This window comes from Schistocerca serialis, chromosome 11, assembly GCF_023864345.2.
Source record: "Schistocerca serialis cubense isolate TAMUIC-IGC-003099 chromosome 11, iqSchSeri2.2, whole genome shotgun sequence".
NCBI classification, from domain to species: Eukaryota; Metazoa; Arthropoda; class Insecta; order Orthoptera; family Acrididae; genus Schistocerca; species Schistocerca serialis.
Genome location: NC_064648.1, coordinates 209,364,378 through 209,383,612, shown reverse-complemented (window position 1 = coordinate 209,383,612; position 19,235 = coordinate 209,364,378). Strand labels below are relative to the sequence as shown.

General features: G+C 44.4%; 1 protein-coding gene across 1 annotated transcript in view; it reads right to left on the bottom strand.

The window, feature by feature from the left end:
* Positions 1 to 19,235, bottom strand: part of LOC126426708 (coiled-coil domain-containing protein AGAP005037-like) — a 250,976-nt gene that overhangs the window by 228,257 nt on the left and 3,484 nt on the right. Inside the window, exon 2 of the mRNA XM_050088630.1 lies at positions 15,475 to 15,663. Within this exon, the coding sequence (XP_049944587.1) occupies positions 15,475 to 15,663 (189 nt within the window). The remainder of the gene's footprint in view (positions 1 to 15,474; positions 15,664 to 19,235) is intronic.

Here is a 19,235-nt window from a genome sequence, read left to right as displayed (position 1 = left end):
GTACGGCAGATGGAATTTTACCGCCAGCGGCGAGAATGAGAACTGTTTTAAATACTTAAAATGGCGACGTTTTCCTTACTTGAACAGCGTGCAATCATTCGTTTTCTGAATTTGCGTGGTGTGAAACCAATTGAAATTCATCGACAGTTGAAGGAGACATGTGGTGACGGAGTTATGGATGTGTCGAAAGTGCGTTCGTGGGTGCGACAGTTTAATGAAGGCAGAACATCGTGTGACAACAAACCGAAACAACTTCGGGCTCGCACAAGCCAGTCTGACGACATGATCGGGAAAGTGGAGAGAATTGTTTTGGGGGATCGCCGAATGACTGTTGAACAGATCGCCTCCAGAGTTGGCTTTTCTGTGGGTTCTGTGCACACAATCCTGCATGACGACCTGAAAATGCGAAAAGTGTCATCCAGGTGGGTGCCACGAATGCTGACGGACGACCACACGGCTGCCCGTGTGGCACGTTGCCAAGCAATGTTGACGCGCGACGACAGCACGAATCGGACTTTCTTTTCGTCGATTGTGACAATGGATGAGACGTGGATGCCATTTTTCAATCCAGAAACAAAGCGCCAGTCAGCTCAATGGAAGCACACAGATTCACCGGGACCAAAAAAATTTCGGGTAACTGCCAGTGCTGAAAAAATGATGGTGTCCGTGTTCTGGGACAGCGAGGGTGTAATCCTTACCCATTGCGTTCCAAAGGGCACTACGGTAACAGGTGCATCCTACGAAAGTGTTTTAAAGAACAAATTCCTTCCTGCACTGCAACAAAAACGTCCGGGAAGGGCTGCGCGTGTGCTGTTGCACCCAGACAACGCACCTGCACATCGAGCTAACGTTACGCAACAGTTTCTTCATGATAACAACTTTGAAGTGATTCCTCGTGTTCCCTACTCACCTGACCTGGCTCCTAGTGACTTTTGGCTTTTTCCAACAATGAAAGACACTCTCCGTGGCCGCACATTCACCAGCCATGCTGCTATTGCCTCATCGATTTTCCAGTGGTCAAAACAGACTCCTAAAGAAGCCTTCGCCGTTGCCGTGGAATCATGGCGTCAGCGTTGTGAAAAATGTGTACGTCTGCAGGGCGATTACGTCGAGAAGTAACGCCAGTTTCATCGATTTCGGGTGAGTAGTTAATTAGAAAAAAAATCGGAGGCCTTAGAACTTGAATGCACCTCGTACATTCCACTGACCCCAAACCACAGCCATTTGCGACTTCAGTGATCTCAAGCGAGAGCTCGTTGCAGGGCAGGGTGGAAGCCTGTCGTGTTTTCTGATGAAAGGCTGGTTCTGCCTCAGTGCCAGTGATGGCCCTGTATTGGTTAGAATCAGTCCAGTTGAGGGCCTGCAACCAGCCTGTTAGCATGCTAGACACACTGGACCTACACCTGGAGTTATGGTCTGGGGCCCGATTTTGTATGACAATGTGAGCACTCTCGTGGTTATCCCATGCATCCTGACTGCAAACTGGTACGTGAAACTGGTGATTCGACCTGTTGTGTTGCCACTCGTGAAGTTGTCGAATCTTTTAAGTGGGAGTTGTTTCCTCATCCGCCGTACAGTCCCGACCTGGCACCGAGCGACTTCCACTTATTCCCAGCAATGAAGAAGTGGTTGGCTATGCAGCGTTTTGATGACGACGCACAGCTTCAAAAAAGAGGTAACCACGTGGTTGAAGGCGCAGGCGGCCGAATTTTACGACGAAGGAATTTCCAAGCTCGTCCATCGCTATGATAAGTGCCTTAATTTAAATGGCAACTATGTAGAAAAGTAGTATTTAAGTGTGGCTTTCATCTGTATATAATAAAAAAAAATTCCAATACTTTATTTATTTTTAATTCCAAAACGTAATGTACTTTGTGGATAGCCCTCGTATCTCAGTTGTAACCCATCATGGTCTACAGTGTGTTGACATGTTGCCCGGGCCTGTTGGATCACCAGATAGAGCGGGTATGGGACATCATTGTACGAGGTGCATTCAAGTTCTAAGGCCTCCGATTTTTTTTCTAATTAACTACTCACCCGAAATCGATGAAACTGGCGTTACTTCTCGACGTAATCGCCCTGCAGACGTACACATTTTTCACAACGCTGACGCCATGATTCCACGGCAACGGCGAAGGCTTCTTTAGGAGTCTGTTTTGACCACTGGAAAATCACTGAGGTAATAGCAGCACGGCTGGTGAATGTGCGGCCAGGGAGAGTGTCTTTCATTGTTGGAAAAAGCCAAAAGTCACTAGGAGCCAGGTCAGGTGAGTAGGGAACATGAGGAATCACTTCAAAGCTGTTATCACGAAGAAACTGTTGCGTAACGTTAGCTCGATGTGCGGGTGCGTTGTCTCGGTGAAACAGCACACGCGCAGCCCTTCCCGGACGTTTTTGTTGCAGTGCAGGAAGGAATTTGTTCTTCAAAACATTTTCGTAGGATGCACCTGTTACCGTAATGCCCTTTGGAACGCAATGGGTAAGGATTACGCCCTCGCTGTCCCAGAACATGGACACCATCATTTTTTCAGCACTGGCGGTTACCCGAAATTTTTTTGGTGGCGGTGAATCTGTGTGCTTCCATTGACCTGACTGGCGCTTTGTTTCTGGATTGAAAAATGGCATCCACGTCTCATCCATTGTCACAATCGACGAAAAGAAAGTCCCACCCGTGCTGTCGTTGCGCGTCAACATCGCTCGGCAACGTGCCACACGGGCAGCCGTGTGGTCGTCCGTCAGCATTCGTGGCACCCACCTGGATGACACTTTTCGCATTTTCAGGTCGTCATGCAGGATTGTGTGCACAGAACCCACAGAAAAGCCAACTCTGGAGGCGATCTGTTCAACAGTCATTCGGCGATCCCCCAAAACAATTCTCTCCACTTTCTCGATCGTGTCGTCAGACCGGCTTGTGTGAGCCCGAGGTTGTTTCGGTTTGTTGTCACACGATGTTCTGCCTTCATTAAACTGTCGCACCTACGAACGCACTTTCGACACATCCATAACTCCGTCACCACATGTCTCCTTCAACTGTCGATGAATTTCAATTCGTTCCACACCACGCAAATTCAGAAAACGAATGATTGCACGCTGTTCAAGTAAGGAAAACGTCGCCATTTTAAGTATTTAAAACAGTTCTCATTCTCGCCACTGGCGGTAAAATTCCATCTGCCGTACGGTGCTGCCATCTCTGAGACGTATTGACAATGAATGCGGCCACATTTTAAAACAATGTGCATGTTTCTATCTCTTTCCAGTCCGGAGAAAAAAAATCGGAGGCCTTAGAACTTGAATGCACCTCGTACGATAACTCCAGCATCATCTGCAAGCAGCATTAACTGTCCCTGTATTGACGGAGTAAGTGAAACAGGCACAGAACTCCATCCCACAAACTAACATTCAGCACCTATACAACACCGTGCATGCACGTTTGTACGAGGCGTCTGTTTTAAGTAAGGTCCGTTTGAACATAAGTACACAACGAAACGTTATTTAACAAAGTAAGTTTATTTTCAGAAAGTACATACTTCACTCTATTTTTCGACATAGTTGCCAAGTTTGTTTATTATTTTGTATTATACCTCTCAACCAATTTTAAAATACCCTCTTCATAAAAACTTGCTGCCTGCTCCGATAATCAAGAGTTCTCTGCTCTTTTCACGTCGTCGTCATCAGTGTAACAGTTGCTACTGAGGTGTTGTTTGAGGTGGAGGTACAGATGGTAATCGCTCGGCGCAATATCAGGACTGTAGGGTAGGTGGTCCTAAACTTCCCAGACAATTCCCTTCGTCAGCGTGCCGCCTCTTTTGTTTTGAATAGCTCTGCGTAGCTTTCTCAGGGTTTGGCAGTATGTTTCTGCATTGATAGTGGTTCCTCGTTGCACCAAGTCAACCGACAAAACACCATGCCTAATCCCTAAACACAGACGCCATGATTTTGCCCTGGGACAGAGTCTGTTTGGCCTTCACCTTTACAGGCGAGTGTATGTGTCTCCATTCCACGCTCTGTTGCTTCGATTCGGGCGAGCCGGCCGCGGTGGCCGTGCGGTTCTGGCGCTGCAGTCCGGAACCGCGGGACTGCTACGGTCGCAGGTTCGAATCTTGTCTCGGGCATGGGTGTGTGTGATGTCCTTAGGTTAGTTAGGTTTAAGTAGTTCTACGTTCTAGGGGACTTATGACCTAAGATGTTGAGTCCCATAGTGCTCAGAGCCATTTGAACCATTTGATTCGGGCGTGATATGCGAAACCCACGTTTCGTCTCCAGTTACGATCTGACTCAACAAGCTGTCACCTTCTTCGTGATAACGAGTCAAGAACTTCACCACACACTCAAAACTATGGTTTTTGTGGTCCTCTGTTAGGAGTTTCAGGACCCGACGGCAGCACATTTCCCTAAACTTCAGGTGTTCAGAAACAATGTTGTAAAGCACTGATCTCAACCCGATAGTAAATTCGTCTGAGACACCTGATGTTGTGGAGCTCCTGTTTTTAAGAATCCTCTTCGGTAGGACGACGGTTCAGTCCTGCGTCCGGCCATCCTAATTTAGGTTTTCCGTGATTTCCCTAAATCGCTTCAGGCAAATGCCGGGATGGTTCCTTTGAAAGGGCACGGCCGGTTTCCTTGCCCATCCTTCCCTCACCCGAGCTTGCGCTCCCTCTCTAATGACCTCGTTGTCGACGGAACGTTAACCACTAATCTCTTCCTCTTCCTCCTCCTCCTCCTCCTCCTCCTCAAGAATCCTCGCTTCAACTGAAGCCACCAAATCAGCCGTAATCAAAAAAGGGTGACCGGAGCGGTCCTCATCATGGACGTTGTCACGGCCACCTTTGAATTCTGGTACCCACCTACGCGCTTTGCTGTCACTCATAACAGTATCACCCTACACTTCACAAATCTGTCGATGAATTTCTGCAGCAGACAGGTCCTTTGCTCACAAAAACCGTATCACTGAGCGAATCTCACACGCGGCGGGCGAGTTGCTGGTCTTAAACATTTTGAAAGCACAGAACAGAACCGTACAGGTTAGCTAATAGCTGAAGCTGAGCACAGTTGTTCCCGAGGCATGCTGCTACACAACGCACGCGCTCGTTGCGGTATGCGCGCGAACTACTAGTGTCTACAACAAAACGGACCTTACTTAAAAAACATGCCTCTTATGTTTGCATCCAACTTCCTGGCGACTACACTGGTTATTAATGTGCCAGCGTTATACATCTGCAATGCCTTATCTCGCACTTACATTATCTTGTAATGTTGCAGTGTTAAACACCTATATTTAAAATCTACTCCAGAAATTTCATTACTCTACATTAATTATTTTTAGGTGTTGCGAATTTTTTTTTTTTTCCATCGGCGTATACTGTGAACTGTAATGGTTCCACAACATTTCCTTGGGGGGACGTCAGACGTTACTTTTACGTCTCCTTTAAGAAAGACTTGCTCTATTCTATTTGGGAAGAACACTACAATTCAAAGCTTAGCTTATTTTCCGTACGCAATATTTTGTTTATTGTTGTTGTTGTTGTTGTGGTCTTCAGTCCTAAGACTGGTTTGATGCAGCTCTCCATGCTACTCTATCCTGTGCAAGCTTCTTCATCTCCCAGTACATACTGCAACCTACATCCTTCTGAATCTGCTTAGTGTATTCATCTCTTGGTCTCCCTCTACGATTTTTACCCTCCACGGTGCCCTCCAATGCTAAATTTGTGATCCCTTGATGCCTCAAAACATGTCCTACCAACCGATCCCTTCTTCTAGTCAAGTTGTGCCACAAACTTCTGTTCTCTCCAATCCTATTCAATACGTCCTCATTAGTTACGTGATCTACCCACCTAATCTTCAGCATTCTTCTGTAGCACCACATTTCGAAAGCTTCTATTCTCTTCTTGTCCAAACTATTTATCGTCCATGTTTCACTTCCATACATGGCTACACTCCATACAAATACTTTCAGAAACGACTTCCTCACTTAAATCTATTCTCGATGTTAACAAATTTCTCTTCTCCAGAAACGCTTTCCTTGCCATTGCCAGTCTACATTTTATATCCTCTCTACTTCGACCATCATCAGTTATTTTGCTCCTCAAATAGCAAAACTCCTTTACTACTTTAAGTGTCTCATTTCCTACTCTAATTCCCGCACCATCACCCAATTTAATTCGACTACATTCCATTATCCTCGTTTTGCTTTCGCTGATATTCATCTTATATCCTCCTTTCAAGACACTATACATTCCATTCAACTGCTCTTCCAAGTCCTTTGCTGCCTCTGACAGAATTACAATGTCATCGGCAAACCTTAAAGTTTTCATTTCTTCTCCATGGATTTTAATACCTACTCCGAATTTTTCTTTTGTTTCCTTTACTCCTTGCTCAATATACAGATTGAATAACATCGGGGAGAGGCTACAACCCTGTCTCACTCCCTTCCCAACCACTGCTTCACTTTCATGTCCCTCGACTCTTAAAACTGCCATCTGGTTTCTGTACAAATTGTAAATAGCCTTTCGCTCCCGGTATTTTACCCCTGCCACCTTTAGAATTTGAAAGAGAGTATTCCAGTCAACATTGTCAAAAGCTTTCTCTAAGTCTACAAATGCTAGAAATGTAGATTTGCCTTTCCTTAATTTATTTTCTAAGATAAGTCGTAGGCTCAGTATTGCCTCACGTGTTCCAACATTTCTGCGGAATCCAAACTGACCTTCGCCGAGGTCGGCTTCTACCAGTTTTTCCATTCGTCTGCAAAGAATTCGCGTTAGTATTTTGCAGCTGTGACTTATCAAACTGATAGTTCGGTAATTTTCACATCTGTCAACAACTGCTTTCGTTGGGATTGGAATTATTATATTCTTCTTGACGTCTGAGGGTATTTCGCCTGTCTCATACATCTTGCTCACCAGGTGGTAGAGTTTTGTCAGAACTGGCTCTCCCAAGGCCGTCAGTAGTTCTAAAGGAATGTTGGCTACTCCCGGGGCCTTGTTTTGACTCAAGTTTCAACGTCTTTCTCCTACAAGTGCTCACCTATGCTATTACCGCAGTCAATTAAAGCAAAGTAAACGGCCCTACTCGTGGCTACACGAGTGGACTCAAGCGTCTCTGCACTAATAACCTATGCTGCATAGACACGTTGTTTTGGGGGTCCCCATACAGCCGCGGATCCCGGAGGGGAGGGGGTGGGTATGTGCCCCAAAAAAGTTCTTAGCTCTGACATAATAAAATCTTTGTTCGTGTAAATTTGGAATTTCAACCTAGTGAAACTTTGAAATCTCAGGAATATACAGGCTGAATCAGAAATCTACAGACAAAATTTCTGAGGCTGTGCATGGAGATTTTTTTGAGTAGTTCAGTGTAAGATATCTGTGATCTCCGGTGAATCGTTACGGAATAATTGTATTTCGTTTGATTTCTTGCCTTCATTTATATTTGCTTTTTTATTGCAACGAACGATCTGCATAACGCTGTGAATGTCGACGGCAGGCGCTGTGCGTCTTCTTTAGAAACACTTGATCCATCCTATTACAGTACAGCCAACTTGACTCTTCGAGCTAAAGACTGGATTCAGTACCGCTCGGTTCCGACGTTTTTCCGGCTGAGTCAGATGTTCGTTAAAGTGTGTGCAGAGCAGTACGGCTAAGCTTACCATCGTATTTTACGGACTATAAGACGCTACAGACTATAAGACGCACCCTAAATTTCAATTTTTTTTTTTAAAAAGCAGGCTAGCATTTTCATTATCAGACTGGAAAGCGAGACTAAAAGAAATTCTTAGTTTATAAAACCGAAGTGATCTTTAAAATCCCTCAAAACCATTATCTAAACTCTCTTCTTCTTCCTCTTCATCGTCATCGCTGTTCTCTTCATATATACACTATGTGACCAGAAGTATCCGGACACCCCCAAAAACATACGTTTTTCATATTAGGTGCATTGTGCTGCCACCTGCTCCCAGCTACTCCATATCAGCGACCTCAGTAGTCATCAGACATCGTGAGAGAGCAGAATGGGGCGCTCCGAGGAACTCACGGACTTCGAACTTGGTCAGGTGATTGGGTGTCACTCGTGTCATACGTCTGTACGCGGGATTTCCACACTCCTACACATCCCTAGCTCCACAGTTTCCGATGTGATAGTGAAGGGACACGTACAGCACAAAAGCGTACATGCCGACCTCGTCTGTTGACTGACAGAGACCGCCGATAGTTGAAGAGGGTCGTACTGTGTAATAGGCGGACATCTATCCAGACTATTACACAGGAATTCCAAACTGCATCCCGCCGGAGGTTCGAGTCCTCCGTCTGGCATGGTTGTGTATGTTGTTCTTAGCACAAGTTAGTTTAAGTAGTGTGTAAGACTAGGGACGGATGACCTGCAGTTTGGTCCCTTAGGAATTCACACACATTTGAGCATTTGAAGTTATTTCCCATAAATCAAGGTAATTATGGTAACAAACTCAATAAATCACAGTTACATCATGACTCTGTAACGAGCCAACAGAGACCGCGGCCCCCTCACACCACGATACTCAGACAACATCCCTGAACAAACTCCAAAATTTTGGTGGTGGAGTTCTGGTTCACACTGTATAGGCGCTACCCTGACAGGAGCTGTGGTAGAACGGATCTTTCGGGGCGAAAAATGCAGCAGAAGAAGTTGTTTATTGTCACATAGGATGGACAATTCGTCACGCAGAATGCATTCAGATAGACGCAGTTGACTATAAACGAATACTGACGGAGGTTTGTAGGCAGTTTCAAGGTCTAGGAACAGGAAGACGAACTGTCAACGTTTGTGTTGTTGGCGTAGAAGTTGAACGTCTGCGCGAAGGCTGAGAGTCCGCAGCTCGAGGTCGTGCGGTAGCGTTCTCGCTTCCCACGCCCGGGTTCCCAGGTTCGATTCCCGGCGGGGTCAGGGATTTTTCTCTGCCTCGTGATGACTGGGTGTTGTGTGATGTCCTTAGGTTAGGTAGGTTTCAGTAGTTCTAAGTTCTAGGGGACTGATGACCATAGATGTTAAGTCCCATAGTGCTCAGAGCCATCTGAACCATTTGAAGGCTGAGAAGGAAGGGGATTAGGGTACAACGTCCCGTCGATGACGAGATTACTAGAGACGATAACAAGCTCGTATAGGAGAAGTACGTCACCAGAGTCCTTTTAAAAGGAACTATTTGGGAATTTTCCTTAAGCGATTAAAGGGAAACCCAGGGAACTGTAGGCCTAAATGTGGGTAGCCAGACGGGCATATGAACTGCCGTCCTTCCGAATACGAGTCTAGTGCCTAACCACTACGCCACATAGCTCGAAGTAAAAATTGGGACGGCCGGTCAAAGCCAGTTCTATCTTCGAGTGAAAAAAAGAAACAAGTGGTTTAGTGGATCTGATCTTGTAAGGACGATAAGTAATTAGTTTTCAGGCCAGAAACTGCAGTACAGTGGTGCATTTGCCGCCGTTAGGAGCCATTAAATGTTGGCGGAACTCTCAGCCCGGTACCCTTTCACTTTGCAGAACAATGTGGGACACCGAAATACCAAGGCCCTGAAATCTTGCCGATCTGCTTCCATAGAGTTGTCCCCAGTGCGAGACGGCGATGGGTTTGCGAGTTTCACTGTCAGACTTTGTCTTCTCTCTCTCTCTCTCTCTCTCTCTCTCTCTCTCTCTCTCTCAGAGTGTGTGTGTGTGTGTGTGTGTGTGTGTGTGTGTGTGTGTGTGTGTGTGTGTGTACGCTCGCGCGCACGATACAGTATTAGAAAAAGTTTTACAATTTAACCGCCTGATGCGTCACATTGATCTCAAACTGCTCCTGGAGTGTAGTCTGAAATGTACCGTGATTGGAACATTTTCTAAGCTTTCAGGACTTGCTAACTACGTAATACATTCGTTCATGAATAATTCAAAAATGTACGGTTCGGGTATATTTTATTTGGCAAATCCAGATTTCGGCTAGTGCCTGGCCATTATCAATACACTATTTTTTGAGCAGTATTCAAAGAATTGTGACCGACGCCGGAATAACAGGGAACTCACATGCACTGAGACTAAAAACTAGTGCGCTGATAATCGGTAGGCACTAGCCGAAATCTGGATTTGCCAAATAAAACCTGTGAAAAAAAAGGACGACTGACTGCTGCGCTCTATAATTTATAAACCATATCACAGTCGCTGAGTGCACCCACGTTCCTCAAGGAAGGTAACCTGATGGTCTTTTATTTATTTTGGTGTGACAGATCTGCCCTAACAGTATGTAACAGTGTGTGTGTGTGTGTGTGTGTGTGTGTGTGTGTGCGCGTGTGTGTGCGCGTGTGTGAATTCCTCAGGGACCGAACCGCTTCGGTCCCTAGACTCACACACTACTTAAACTAACTTATGCTAAGAACAACACACACGCCCATGCCCGAGGGAGGACTCGAACATCCGGCGGGAGGGGCCGGGCAGTCCGTGGCATGGCGCCTCGAACCGCGCGGCCAGTCCGCGCGGCGTTTGTAACAGTATACCTACCATCCGTCATACGGCTTTTATGGCATGTGCGAATTACATAACAGTTGAGACTTGTTATTCAGCGACTTTAAAACACAGGGACGAACGTCGTTTGACATTTACCTGCGTGATGTGTGGCTTATTAGCAGCAGCTCGACCGTGAAGTCCAAGTTTTCTCACCTCCCACCTAATTGTCATAGTACTGGTAGTGGATCTTTATGCAGTTTGGAATTCCTGTATGATGGTCTGGATAGATGTCTGCCTATTAATATTACGACCCTCTTTAACTGTGGGCAGTCTCTGTCAGTCAACGGACGAGGCCTGTACGCTTTTGCCGGCCGTGGTGGCCGAGCGGTTCTAGGCGCTTCAGTCCGGAACCGCGCGACTGCTACAGTCGCAGGTTCGATTCCTGGCTTGGGCATAGATGTGTGTTATGTCTTTACGATAGTTAGGTCTAAGTTCTAGGGGACTGATGACCACAGATGTTAAGTCCCATAGTGCTCAGAGCCATTTGAACAATTTTTGTACGCTTTTGTGCTGTACGTGTCTCTTCACGTTTCCATTTCACTATCACATCGGAAACAGTGGACCTAGGGATGTTTAGGAGTGTGGGAATCTCGCGTACAGACGTATGACACAAGTGACACCCAATCAGCTGACCACGTTCGTGAGTTCGCGGAGCGCCCGAATATGCTCTATCACGATGTCTAATGACTGCTGAGGTCGCTGATATGGAGTACCCGGCAGTAGGCGGCAGCACAATGCACCTAATATGAAGAGAGTATGTTTTGGGGCGTGTCCGGATACTTCTGAGCACATACTGTATATCTAGTAACATAACACTGGACATGTGTAAAACATGAAGAGGCGAAATATCATCAATGTATTTGGAACATATCGTGGAATTTCTCGTTTTTTTATGTTATTTAAGGTCTACTAATAGCCTACGTGTGATAGTGTATACATGTAAGTGTGTTTTTGCCAACTACACGCAAGTAATATTTTTATTTTAGTATGCTCGTGCCTGCTGGCAATCGGTTTGGATGTAGTACTTTGTCTTCCTTCTAACATACAGGGTGATTTTGCTAAATGGGGACAAATTGCAAGAAAAGATGTCCGAGAGGATAAGAAGCAACTGGCCAGAATGCCTCTTGAAGGTGCAGATAAAATATCTTTGGCTCCAGGTTTCACTGGCTGAAGCACACATGAGAACACCCCAGGGGAATGGGAATGTTCTGAGTGTGCCATTGTTTTAGTTCCACACACAAGACAGCAGTGAGCTGCTATAGTCATTTAGTAGCTATGTCACACTCCGTATCATCAGACACACGTCTTCCAGCATGGGAGACAGGGTCACCTGCGGGAAATGCAGACAGATGTACCTCGACTGTGAAGCGATGTGGGAGTATCGGTGTCCCATGAGGTGGTTGCCAATGACCCCTACCCACACACTGGGGCTAAACCAGTGCTGATGGTTCGCTGCCACTGTATTTTGTGGATTTTCCACAGCCCACGGGTGAAGGTTGACGATACCGCTCGTCATCTGTGAATAGCGAAGATGATAGAAATGCTAGGGCCATGGTGGCCTGTGTGACGAAACAGCGACAAACCGACTTTGTGGAGAAAAGTCTGTAGTTAATAACGCCTGCATGCATAGTACATAATATGGATAGTGGAGAATGTCCCACACGGTCATCTGGCTTACTACATGTTGGTGGATCACCTGCCTAGTGCCAAAACAGGGACCACACTCAAAGATCTTTCATCTCTAAGTTCAAGAGGGTGTTACCTCCCCTGGAATGCAGTTCTGACTTTGTGTCCATATCACCTTTTTTGATTCTTATCCTCAGAGGCATCGTTTCCTGCAGTTTGTCCCCAATTAGCAAAATTAAACAAAATCACCCATTTTATGCCACAAGGTACGCTTGAAAATGGCCATATGTTGAATTTGGCCAATAGTGGTAAATAGAGCAAAATATATAGTCTCAATGGAATTACATCTTTTGAATTAAACGCAAGCAGAGGAGGCGCAAATTGTTCGCGTTTCATCCTTAAAGCCGCTCGTTACTGTAGCTAATTGGACCTGGTGTCACTAACTGCTGGATTAAAATTGTGCATCACACAAGGGTAGGAACAAATGCAAGATAGAAGCCAACAATATTATGATGGAACGAATGACAACCACAAGTGTTAGTAAAAACGGGGTAACGTGAGAAACACCAAGAAAACAACATGTGAGCAGACAACTGGAAAGCAAACCTAGCCAGGAACAAGACATACATGACAAACATTACATGTTAATAAAAGAGGAGCAACACCAAGAAAAACACACTGAGAAAAGCTCTGGTTGCCAAGGGTGTTCAAGCTTTCTCACACGGACAGTCCACCACCTGTGTTGGATTGTGTATGATATTTAGCAAGCAAAAGTGGGTAGTTTCAGAGTGTCACCGGAGCAAATTGGAGAGAGCTGGAGGGTATCGATTAAACTTTAAACGTAATTGACACGTTACTGCCATGTTTAATTGGTGTTAATGGAATTTCAATGCATTAAGCTGTCATGAAGACAACTTCTAGATCTGTACGTCATGCATGAGCTCAAATTAATCTGATTTTTACCGTATGGGTATTTCGCGATATGTGTCTGGGATAAGTACGCGGCCTGACTATATGATCTCAGAATGATGCACAATGGCTCCATTGTAGCGTCTGCCACTGGATTTTGTTGAGCTTTTCCTTGATTCTCTCGCGATAACCAAACGAACCCTTGACGAAATGTGCCGTTGGTTTTTGGATCTTCTAACTCTCACCAATTAGCTCTACTAACTGAAGGTCCCAGACTGATTGTCAATACTCATAGACCAAATGATGCTGTTAGCACCTAGCAGATCTTTAAACTAAACTAAACTCTGCCTGAACAGGTCGTGAAGACCCAACGGTACCGACCGACCGCCATGTCATCCTCAGCCCACAGACATCACTACATGCAGACATGGAGCGGCATGTGGTCAGCGCAGCACTTTCCCAGCCATATGTCAGTTTATGAGGCTGCACACTACTTCTCGATCAAATAGCTCCTCAGTTTTCCTCAGGAGCTCTGACTGCGCCCCGCTTGCCAACAGCGCTCGGCAGACCAGATGGTCACCCATCCAAGTGCAGCCCAGCCTGACAGTGAGGTGAACAATATTTCCTTAGCATTCTCCCTATCAGTCTTTGTGGAGACTACTTTTTCCATCAACTTTCAACTTTATGCTGCTCCAGACCCACATTGTTTTATAGCAAATGGTTGTAACTGTTTCCAGTATTTTATCACTTGAGTGTAATCAAACAATAATGGATCTTCCCACGTATCTGTGCTCATTTAACGCTGCTATGGATGAAACTTAATAACTTTGAAGTATACTGCTATTGTTTGTTGTTTTGATGGAAATCCAACTGTTTCAAGTCCTGTGTTCCATTTCCCTGGAGGCTGTGATTAGAGAGAGAACACACTCCATACAGTGAATCAAATAGCCACCATTCTCATTCTGGAATATTGTAATATGTGCACCACCATCTACTTAAACTCACCTCTAGTCTACCGACTCGACTGGGAGGTGGTAGTAACTGGACACTCTTCACTGTCTGTGAGCTTACGAAGCAGTTTACAAATTAAGTGCAGTATCCATCTGCGAGGTCCACACTCCACTAATTGAAATCACAGCCAGAAATCCAGATAGATCAGTTCACACATATCAAGTCTCACACTTGTTCATGTGGTGTTCCACTGCTACATTTGGATTTATCTGGAGTAGGTGCACAAGATTAGCAATAGGACAAAAATAGCACCGTTGCATGTTGCCAGCTTATTCAGTAACATTATTATACAATTCACGCTAAGTTTCTCGAAATGGTCTCCTAGTCATTATTGCGAATTGGAGATTTGGAGTGCAATAAGATACATTTGTCTGGCATCATTTTATTGGCTTCCACTATGTCATAACTCTGTTTTGAGCTGATATACAGCATTGATCTTTGATCATACCGTCTGTGAGCTACCATTATTAGGCTGGTTCTTTGCTGGAATGTCCTTATATGCATTCTGGGGTTCCTCCAAACGCTCTTCTTAACACATTCCAAGAGTGTCCTCCAGATACTGTGTTTTGATAAGGCCATATATGAGCTATATGTAGTAGAGTTGACTGAAGTAATTCCTCTAGTATATTCTGGTTGATTCTTCTGAAGTCCCCACATTTACCATGCCATCTGAGAGGCAATGTTTTTGTGCCACACTCCAAGTACTCTGGATGGAACATACCATCTGAAAGCCAATATTTTGGGGGCATGTTCCAAAGCCATTTTAGAAAGGCCCTCTCAATTACTCTCACTGAATCATGCTATCTAAAAAACAATCATCTGATGCAATGCTTCAAACACTTTCTTGGAGGGTCCCCCAAGTATCATGGAAGGATCATACAGTCTACAAGCTGGCACTAATAAAGTTGTATGGGAAGTCTGAAGGACCAAACATTCTGGTATGGTCCTCACATGGATTGTACCATCTGAAAGGTAACAGATTCTGGAAGGATCCCTCAAGTACTTTGGGTCAATTATGAGAAATAGCAATGGTATAGGTGACTGGCGAAAGTTCTTCAGGACTTTATATTAGGAGCCTCTCAAGTACTCTAGGTGGCTCATGCAATCTTTAAGCAAGCAGCAAAGCAGACTGTTTGGTGACGTTTATCAAATACCTGTTGGTAGGTCCCTCCCAAGCACCCTGATTGTATCATGGAATCTGCAAACCGACAGTAAAAATGTCTGGTGATATGACCCAACTCCAATCTGGGAACTCTACGTTGAGCATGACCTGGGCATTCTTATCTGTGGTGAACTGTCCTGAGGGCGAAAAGCAGCATTAGGATGTGAGTTAGGGCCAGCGTGAGGGGTGAATAAAACGAGCATACAGGGGTGTGCGCAGGGACACAGGGCAGCTGCTTCAAGGAGTGGCCGACACTGGCCCGAGACTGACCTGCCGTCGGAGAATAGACTGCGTCACGTGGGGATGGCAGGGGCAAGAAGGGGCCATAGAGCCTGTCTGGGGGCACAGGGGGCCCGCCCCCCACCCCCGGCTTGCCAGCAGGGGACAGGGGGGACCCCAGGGGGTTGTGCTGGTATGTGCGCACTGGTTTGGGAGGGGGCACACCGCCTGGCCCGCCACCTTCAAACACAACACCAATATCTATCAGCATGCACCGCCACCACTTGACAACACTCCCAGATACACCAAGGTTTTTCGTTAAAACAGCTTTACGTTCTGCCAATGACACACAAGGTCTCTGAGAAGTCCCTGTACCTCTCTTGACAACTTCATATAAATATTTGTCCCATATTCACAAGAGCAGCTGAACTTCAAGTACCACAGTAAACAATGCATGAGTACATTTAAAAAGGTTTGAAGATGTTTAGACCAATGCATGTGAAAAAAATTATCTAAGACATGGAGATGTGGGTTAAAGACTTGTGTGCTTTGTTGCCTCTAATGCCAAGTCTCCCTCAAGTGTGCAAGATGTGACTGTTCGTGTGGGGAGAATATGGTTTTCTGGTCTAAGGAAAATCCCCATTATGTGCACAAGCTGGGCTGGGAGGAAGCCACATCAGATTGTAGGAATGACCAAGCAGTCATCACAGTACCTGTTCAGGACTTTTTTTTGAGGGATACATGAACAGAAATACTTCCACATGTTGCAAACATGATTAATACCTCAGGCTGAGGACAAGAGAATCACAGATCAAGTATGGTTACAGTAAGACAGAGCTCCAATATACTTTGCTACAGGTGCACGAGTTCCCCAATGAACTATTTGGAATACACATGGTTCAGCAACATCTCCAGCTCCATCTAAGAGGCAACAATGAAGCACAGACCTTACAACAGTGGACAACTTGTTATGAGGGATAATCAAGTCCCTTGTGACCAATGTCAGTACAAGACTAATGAAGAATGGTTACAGAAGTGTTGAAGTTTTTTGAAGCATAACTCCTGAATACTCGATAAGATGTCAAGGATAACATGGGGGCACACAAGTCTCAGTGTAAGGCACATATACATTCGCTGGATACATAGTTTTCATATGCAGGTACTTCAATTTAAATATATTGTTTCGACCAAGGAGTACAGGGAATTCTCAGAAACACTAAACATAGACTACTGGGTAAATCCATATGGCATGAATCCTGACTTGTGTACAGACTTCACCAGAGGCTTCGTTACAGAGACAACAACTGTTAGCATGTATCATCACCACCACCACCAAATGTCAGTATTCCCAGACACACCAAGGTTTCTGTTAAGAAAACAGCTGTGCCTATTGATGGAGAAAACGTTTTCTGGTCACCAAGTAATACACTATTGGGTAATTCGAAACAGTATGAACTTTTACTCTTGGAAGAAACACCAACACCCAGTTTATTACAATAATAGGAAACACAATATCTGCAGTGTGTGTGTGTGTGTGTGTGTGTGTGTGTGTGTGTGTGTGCGTGTGTGTAATCAAGACTTTTATGTTTTCTTATATGAACCAACAATTCAAAAATATACCATGGCTTATATCTATCATGAAACTACTGTTCTGGAATTATTTCTCTAACAGTTTCTGAAGATTACAGCACGGTTGGTGCACTGAAAGACAAAATAGCAGAAACTCTGAAGAAAGTGGCAGCATAATTTCCATGCTACATCATATACACATCAGACAAAATATTAGTGACCCCAAGGATCAATCACTCAAGCTAATGCCATGTAACACAGCCTCTTGCCTTGATTGTGGCCTCAGTTGGGCGAGAAAAAAAGTCCACATCATACTTCAGGTATGTCGTACCCATCTGAGGCCAGTTATAATGGACACATTGACTGCTACATTTTACCTGCTATTCCAAATAATATGAAACATTTTACATTGGGTTAACATTGGGTGATTTAGCACACCAGTTGAGGTGTGATAAAGCGGTCTAGTATTAGTCAAATCAGGAGTGTATACATGCAATGTATACGTACCCTGTGAACTTGGTTGCTGTAACATTGAAAAATGAGGTAGCCGCTGCCTACTCATCATGAGGATGTAGGAGAAAGGGCAACACTTCGTCACCAACCATATTAAAATAAACATTCTGGTACATGTTCTAAAATGTGAAAGGGCCATGGTACAAAAAATGCACCATCGGCCTCAACTATAACCTTCCCACACTGTGGGTTCAGTGTCTCATTGGGATGTCGGTCATTTCCACACCATGCATCATTTGAAAAAAAAGAGGCAAAATGGCGATTAATCAGACCACATTACACGCCTCCGGTTTGTGTGTTATTTGGCTCATTGGAAACGTGCATCTTCATGTGATGCTGTGAGCAATGACCATATTTCCTTATTACTACTTAAAAAAAGGCATGCATTTATATTATCACATATTACTTGTATTCTTACTAGTCTTCCTTCCTGAATATTATTCTATAGCAACTACAAAACTAGTCCTCTGTCTGGCCCCTTTTCTTTTAATGTATAACTTTCCTTTTGTATTCATTATGTGTCAGTTACTTTAAAATTGGAACTCGGTGATTAATTTTTTCTAGAAGGACCATGTGAATACCTAATAGTTTTTTTTCCAAAATAATATGTGTAAATTCATTTCATAGTAAGTATTGAAGATCCCAAGCCAATTCAAAATGTCCATTGGATGGAGTTTCCTACCCAGTGTTTGGTCAGTATTGATATAGACATACATTCACTGACAGCAGAAATACCTGAAGGATTTGTGACTGATTTTCATCGACAAGATATGACACAAATCTCTGGCAATCGTCAGATAGAAATTTTATATGGTCACTGATCTTGTGCTGTGTTACATGGCAATGAGTGGTACATTTCCTTTAGACATGCTGGACAGTCTTCATTTATACAGCAACAAATCGAGCAATTTCATTCATGGTATTATCAGGGGTAAGTCGAAACAATAATAGCTGCTTTCTGCCATTGTCTCAAGTCGACCCATTTTATTGCACTGATTCCATACACCCAGAATTTATGTCAGCAGTGGAGGGTCACATGACTGCCTAGTATTGTTTCTACACCATCTGCAGCGCTTCAAAGCGACAAGTTTGCTCTTTCTAAAGGGGGTGATCAATATTTTGTCTGGCGAGCGTATGTTAAATGGCATAGTAAAACGACAGTGAAGAAATCGAGATGTGTATGATACAAGTGAAGCACAGAATTTAATCTGCAACTCGAAGGTCATAGAATCTATTGTGAATACATGTGCATATCAAGCGAAAGACAACTTCTCTGAGAACTAAAGATTAAAGATGCAAAGTTTAAGAAGTTGGAACTCTGATTAGACAACATCAACCCAATCCCCAAGCTTCACTGATCCAACAAATACCAAAGGATGTGCAAACCATTGACAGCAAGCTGTTCAGACATAATGTATTTGCCAAGTCTGTATTCAACAATGTTTCAGATCAGCTGTTGCCTCGCCTGAGAATACACTGCTCCTTAGTATTTTCTCCTGATAATGCAGTATCTTCCATTACATTTAAATCACATTCCATCATATTTACACAGAAATAATGATAATTGTGAAAGCAATTTTTCAATGCAGCATGGTCATTTTTGAAGTGTTGCCTATTAGGTGCAAATATAATGTGGAAATGTCCCTGACAGTGACAGAGATCTTTTGAAAGAAACAACAGTAACAGCATCTGTTTACCTTTATATATAAAACTGAGACCCAGCTGTCAAT